The sequence below is a fragment of the Laccaria bicolor genome, genomic scaffold (genome assembly GCF_000143565.1).
Source record: "Laccaria bicolor S238N-H82 LACBIscaffold_33 genomic scaffold, whole genome shotgun sequence".
Classification (NCBI taxonomy): Eukaryota; Fungi; Basidiomycota; class Agaricomycetes; order Agaricales; family Hydnangiaceae; genus Laccaria; species Laccaria bicolor.
In genome coordinates this window covers 460,798-468,045 of record NW_001889904.1, presented here as the reverse complement: position 1 = coordinate 468,045, position 7,248 = coordinate 460,798, and the positions used below count along the sequence as shown (strand labels likewise).

The window sequence follows — 7,248 nt, the reverse complement described above, 5'->3', positions numbered from 1 at the left end:
TGTATCTGGGTGTTCGACTCCAAGAATTCTGTTCCTTGCATCCAGAACTTGCATCTCCAGCTTCTCTGCCTCTGTGTATTTACCCAGATTACGATATGTTGCTGTGAGATTTGCCATGGCATAGATTGTGTTTGGGTGTTCCACTCCAAGAATTCTGTTCCTTGCTTCCAGAATTTGCATCTGCAGCTTCTCTGCCTCTGTGTATTTTCCCAGGTGTTGATATGTTGCTGCTAGATTTGCGATGGCATTGATTGTATCTGGGTGTTCAACTCCAAGAATTCTGTTCCTTGCATCCAGAACTTGCATCTCCAGCTTCTCTGCTGCTGTGTATTTTCCCAAGTTTCGATATGTTGCTGCAAGATGTCCCATGGCATAGATTGTATCTGGGTGTTCCACTCCAAGAATTCTGTTCCTTGCATCCAGAATTTGCATCTGCAGCTTCTCTGCCTCTGTGTATTTTCCCAGACAATAATATGTTGCTGCTAGATTTGCGATGGCATTGATTGTATCTGGGTGTTCCACTCCAAGAATTCTGTTCCTTGCATCCAGAACTTGCATCTCCAGCTTCTCTGCTGCTGTGTATTTTCCCAAGTTTCGATATGTTGCTGCAAGATGTCCCATGGCATAGATTGTATCTGGGTGTTCCACTCCAAGAATTCTGTTCCTTGCATCCAGAATTTGCATCTGCAGCTTCTCTGCCTCTGTGCATTTTCCCAGGTGTTGATATGTTGCTGCTAGATGTCCCATGGCATTGATTGTATCTGGGTGTTCCACTCCAAGAATTCTGTTGCTTGCATCCAGAACTTGCATCTCCAGCTTCTCTGCCTGCTGTGTATTTTCCCAGACATTAATATGTTGCTGCAAGATGTCCCATGGCATAGATTGTATCTGGGTGTTCCACTCCAAGAATTCTGTTCCTTGCATCCAGAATTTGCATCTGCAGCTTCTCTGCCTCTGTGTATTTTCCCAGCTTTAATATGTCGCTGCTAGATGTCCCATGGCATGGATTGTATCTGGGTGTTCCACTCCAAAAATTCTGTTGCATTGCATCCAGAACTTGCATCTCCAGCTTCTCTGCCTGCTGTGTATTTTCCCAAGAATCGATATGTTGCTGCTAGATTTGCCATGGCATAGATTGTATTTGGGTGTTCAACTCCAAGAATTCTATTCCTTGTATCCAGAACTTTGATTTGCAAGATTTCTGCTTCCTTTGTGTATCCTTGCTTTTCAAAGAGATTTCCAAATTTATCATAAGCATCATCCAAGTAACTGATACCCTTCTGATTGCTTTCTGATCTGGAATACTCTATATTTGCTCTTACATGTGTTACCAAGACCCTGTGAAATCTATATGGTTGGCTTTCATCACATCTTAGTGAACAAGATAAAGTAACATATGCCATTAAGCAACATCTTTCCCTCTCATCCAAAGTCATTCTGTCTCTTCCCCAGGCATGGACAAGTGGATGCATTGCATATACACCATTAGATGGTGCTTTCTTTATCAATGAGAAGGACAGCAACATCCGAATGGCTTCTCCAAAAAGTAAATTATTCCAAGTACCATCTTTGTTCAGAGGCAGTAGTCTCTGATCCAGCATAGAACTGGCACATGGCAATTCAGGGTCAGAGGTTTCTTCATCTTCTTGAAGTGCAGCATAATAAAATATTTCCTCAGTGATTCCCTCATGATGGAAGAAAGGAAATAATTCCAGAAGGAGCATTGCACTTTTGGCTGCATTGGTCTTATGAAAATCATCAGATTTAGCCCTTTGTTGAATTTCTTTGTATGATAGCTCCCAAGTTTCATACACAGTTCTGTTATACTTGGAAGCTCCAGTAAAATCAGGATGGGATAATAATGTTTTTCGATGTTCAAAATATTTTGCAAGATAGTTTCCAATAGTGGTGGCTCCAGAAGCAATGTAAGCACCAGCCTGATCAATAGCAAGAGGAAGGTATGAGAGCTTCCTCACAATCTCACAAGCTTCAGTTTGAAACTCCATTGAAGATGGATCCAAGTAACTGGCTTTTAAAAGTAACTCAATAGAATCATTCTCTTCCATCTCAGCTACTTCAAGAGAATTCTCAGGTGAGGTTAAATTCCTCATGGTGGAGTTGCGACTAGTTATCAGAATGTTTCCCCCCCTTCCAGGTGGAAGATAAGCTTCCAGCTCAGCAGGTGATAGAACATCAGCATTGTCAAAGACCATTACATAGTTCTCTTTCAGCAAGCCAATCCAGTGAAGAGCAGATTCAGGTGAGCCATCCAGTCCACTAGACTGGGCTGCAGGAAGATTACAGATACCCTTGAGTGCCTGAGTGATGGTGCCAACTGAGGAAGCATCAATCCAGAAAACAGAAGAGAAGCTGAAGGCAATTGAAATTTCAGAAATAAGGGTTGCTTTTCTGATGATACTCACAAGCCAGACATTTCCTCAATGAACTTCAAGCAAATCTGAGTCTTTCCAATACCCCCCATTCCATACAACAGAAAGATCTTTCGTCTCTGAGCTGAGTCATTTGTGTTGGAAAAATGCCTCTCAAGTTTGGCGATGACTTGTGTGCGGCCTGTGAACCGATTGCTCGGATTCGGCACGAGGGGAATGACCCCATCAGACGTCGTCCTATTGCCATAATTGATGTGCATCTGCCCGAGATTCACGCTATCAGTTGGGTTCACCAGAGCATTTGCATCATAACCATTCTACTCACAGAGTTGTCGATGAACGTGTTGTCGCGAGCAACAAAGTGGTGAGAACCCGCAAGAATGCCCGCTCTGCTCATGTTGAGATATTGGAGGTGGATGGGTTGAGGATGAGGGAAGGAAGGAAAGAAGAGCGCCCAAGACGTTAGAGACCCCCAATCATGCCACGAGGTGAACACGTGTTTTGGTCTATTTTTATGTACCTTACGTACCTTCTCCAACTCCTCCTCTTCTTCGTTTTTGCCCTTCCAGTGTGACCCTATTTCGAGGTAAGTCAGTTCGCCTTCGTTTGAATACCTGTGTTCATACCTGTAAACCTTTTTCAAGGCCAGAGGTGCTGCGCGGTAGCTCAGCGGGTCGTGTTCAAGTGCCGATATATCTGCTCCGTCGAGTCCTCGTCTTGGCTGTTAAGTTGGTTAGAATGTCAAGTGAGTCCACATTCTTCCCTATTCTAAACCGGTGGTAGTGATCGACTGTTTTACACAGTTGGTTCTATAAAAATCCTAGTGTATTCCCCGGACACCCACGTTTTCCTGCCTCCTCCCCAAACCGACCGCCAATGAAAAACCAACCCTCCTCCGCGATTCTTTGTGTCCCAACCATTTTTAGCAGCGGCGTGTTGCCTCCTACCTCCCCATCTCGACTTCCCCGCTACCTATTCTCGCTGCAGAACTCCACTGCCTTATTGTCCCTTTAGCCGTCTTCCTGGATTACGTCGATGATTGGGAAGGCCATCTAGGTGCCACATGTGCAAAGCCCTCCTCGTTTCAGCGCGTTGTAAAAGCGACGGACCGGGGCTCTTGAAAGCGAGGTTCTCGTCGTTGTCCAACGTCCACGAGCGGATATCGTGGACAAACGAATCTTTCTCAGTGTGGGGGAAGGAGGTTGACTATTGAGCGTTGAGCGCTGAACGTTCACACTACCCCAATCGCTCACCCGATTTCTCTTCGATCTTGTCTCTCAACGGTGAGTCGCCCCCCACCTTCCTTGTGGTGTGGAAGATTCGGTTTCTTTGTTCGCATCGGCGCCCAGAAAAGAAGGAGCTTGAGGTGTACCGAGCGGTGCAGAGGATCGCGTTGATCCCATACATGCTGGAGAGGTCTTGCGGACGAAGGGCGAATCGGCGCCATTGAAAGGAGAAAGGAGGAGAGGCAACGGCTGGTCGAGTTCGATATGATACGACACAGCGTCCTGAATGGATGGGGGCGCCTCTATATGTTTCGGGAACGCGATTGAGGGGGAGAGGAGTGTGCAGAGGTGGTATGGTGGGGTAGTGCTGTCGCAGGTAGAACGATAGAAGACTACCATGGAGGAACCTCAAGTGCGCGAGGCCGGAGTCAGTGGAGGGGTATAGGTGAGATATTGAAGAAAATGTGATGGATATCCAACAACGCCACGACCCCCCTCCCAAATCCTAAAACGCCCAACCTCCTCACCCAAGGAACCTCGTCGCCCCAGTGGGTAATCACAATTGCTGCCTGTCCCTCTAAGACCACCGCCCTCAGTCAAAGGACTGTGAATCGACGTGCTGCGAATTCTTTTTCCGTCTCCGGAGTTCTTGGCGTGGACCAGGCTCGTGGGCCAAGGGACAAGAGGACCTCCTAGCACCGAGCAATTTTCCACTTTTCTGCTTCCCTCCTCCTCCTCTTCTCCTTCCCCCTCTCCGCCTCAGTCGGTTCGTTCACAAGTTCAACCTCGAATCCGAGCTCATACTCTTCCACACGAATCTGACCCACCCTCTCACTCCCTCGAAATGGAACAAAACCCCCTCCAAAGCCTGTAACGAATGCCGCCTAAACCATCATGCCCGGATGACGACGCATTTGCGGGCGTACGTGAGCTGTTGGTGTGCGTTTTTGTGGGTTGTATTATTGGAGAAGAGGGAGACGATGACGTGGCAGGAGATAAGGGAGATAGGGAGGGCTATACGATTGCGGGCGGTTGCCCGTTAAAAGGGAGAGGCGTGTCGATTTTCCCTGAGCCTGTAATGGAGGGGGGTTGGTTAGGGCGGACGTGAATAGAAGGGAGGGAGCTGGATATAAATGTATGCGCGAAAATACGGCTACACGGACTCGGAGGGAGAATCAAGTTGACGAAGAAATTGAACTAAAGGCCGCAGAGGGAGCTGCAGCCAAGTCGTAGGCCGAGACTGAGGGACGGATTCAACACATGCTTACTATGGCAATGCAGAGTTGAACGAACGAAATGCTTCATTACTACGCGAAGACCTCCTTCGCACAAGTAGTAGGCGTGTAGAGGCGCGGAATGGCAAGACAGGGCTGACTGACAAATGTGAGGTCGACGGATCTGTAGGACCAGCTCCAATTGCAATCGCACCTGGACGAGCTGCAGAGCTGGAACACACGAGCGTCATTACAGACGAATCGTCGCTTTACTCGGTATGGAGATATTCCAAGCGACTCTTGTTTACCTGACGAGAACTTTGGTGATACCGGGTCTGCCACGGTTGAGGGACACAACTTGGAAAAAGAGGCTCTAGTATTATTAGTAGTAAAGATGAAGGGGTATCTAGAAGCTGAAATGATAACGGACGATGATCTACGTAGTACGTAGTATGTATGCGAGTCCTGTCAACGAGAGATATTTGCTTGTACTATGAGACGGAATTGGGGTACTTGTGTAGTGTGTACGTAGTGACGCGTGGAACGGAAGAAGCAAGAGAACAGTTAGCCATGTAGAGGCAGTTCCAAATAGTAGAAGCCAGGGCGAGGCCCAGATCAACAGGCATTGGTTCTAACATTTGCTCGCCTCGAGGCATCGCCAAGGACGGAGTGTGTCGTCGACGAGAAGGTTATCGAGGAGATCTGAGCTTCGGTGGAAGAGGATAGCCAAACAACCGCACGCTAGGCGTAACCTATCAGACGAACGATGTATGCGAGTTAGTACCTGCGGCCACTGGCAAAGACCGAATCCACGAGCTTAATACTTGTTGTACCTTCTCAAGTCGACGCACGAAGGGGTACAAGTGGCCAAGTTGTGCGAGGCATGGTGCCATCACTAGCTGGGGATTGCACTGGTGCTGTGGAACTAGAACCTAACGAAGAAGGTCAGTCAGCCAGGCAAAAGATCAGATAGAAGCAAGGTGACGAGAGGAATTCAGAAACCGGGGAAGGGAGAATGGTATACCGAATGAGTAAGTAAAGCAAGGCCGATAACTTACCGAAGGAGTTATCCTCACTCTCCAGCTCTGCGACTCAAGCTTGCGCTTATGATAAGGCTGTCCAAATTGCTCTCCAAATTGCTCTGTGTGAGGGATTTGCAGTGGCTGCTGGCGAAGAGGTGATGCTGGATCCACGAGCTCTGTACAGAGAGTGGATTCCACCATGGCAATATCCCCGGGCCGATGCACGGAGGGGTGAAAGTGGCCGAGTTGTGCGGCGGACGCGAAAGACGATGTGATCATGGAAGTCTAGGGAGTTGGAGTTTGCCAGTGTTGTATTATCAGAACCTGAGTAACAGACGAAGGCGGTCAGCCAAGTGCAAAAGGTCAAATGGGTGCAAGGTGATAAGGGGATTCAGAAGCCAGAGCAGGGAGAAAAGCAAAGAGGAGGAGGTAACTAACTCACTGAAGTCAAAAACGTCCGTTCTCCCCTCCCCAGCGAGCTGGCGTCACTTCTTTCTGAACGACGTGAACCAGGCGGACAGCCATGGCTTGTGAGCTTCTTGAGAGCGTATTGGCGTCGTCGAGCTGGGCATGGTTAAAGACGTTAGCCAGGTCATTGCAATGGAGATGATGGTTAGAAGTGTCCTACGTGTCCCCCCGTCTCACACATGTGATGTGCTGGCAATCACCGGCGACCCATATATGGTAATCCTCTGACTTAGGGCAATGGCACATTGCCCTAAGTCGGCTCGAGAACGCGCTACCGCGCGTTCTCGAGCACCTAACCTACCCTAACCATCTAACCTAACAACCTAACCTAACAACCTAACCTAACAACCTAACCTTACCAAGAACGCGCTACCGCGCGGAGAGAAAAATATCCCTATCCCTAACCATGAACCCTGGCAACTAACCTAACAAAAATGTGCTACCGCGCGGAGAGAAAAATATCCCCCTAACCTTAACTCTAGCCAACCACTAACCTAACCTCACTAATTATTTGATTCATACAAAAAGAAATGGAGCATTGAGAATTGAACCCACAACACCTTGGTAAGAGTTACAAATTCATTGTGATTAACCACTCCACCAAACCAGCATTTATTTTCTTGGTTCTTCATGCACTATATTATAGTGTACCTTCCCACAGCCTATCATCTTTCCTTTTAAGGAAGGTGAGACGGGGGGAGAGCTGTGCCATTTATGGTTAGGGTTGGCGCTGTCGACTACGGCTGGAGAAAATTGACTTTGAATTTAAGGTGACGGACTCTCCTCTATCCATATACAAAGTGGATATGATCGGCTAGCTGGGTCGGGTTTTGCAGATGGAAGGCAGAGCAAAAAGGTTGTGCGGTTGCAAAGCTCCTGCCGCCACCTGCCGCCACCATGCGTATACGCAGCTCGAGCCCGTCCGAGG

General features: G+C 48.1%; 1 protein-coding gene across 1 annotated transcript; it reads right to left on the bottom strand.

Moving 5' to 3' along the window:
• Positions 1-4,813: 4,813 nt before the first annotated feature.
• LACBIDRAFT_331407 (uncharacterized protein) lies at positions 4,814-6,903 on the bottom strand (the record flags this gene model as incomplete). The annotated part of the gene is made up of 10 exons (XM_001885713.1): positions 4,814-4,856; positions 4,885-5,061; positions 5,139-5,203; positions 5,261-5,266; positions 5,682-5,762; positions 5,889-6,137; positions 6,295-6,416; positions 6,746-6,759; positions 6,815-6,823; positions 6,896-6,903. The coding sequence occupies 10 exons, from the start codon at positions 6,901-6,903 to the stop codon at positions 4,814-4,816; spliced, it is 774 nt and encodes a 257-aa protein (XP_001885748.1).
• Between the last annotated feature and the right edge of the window lie 345 nt (positions 6,904-7,248).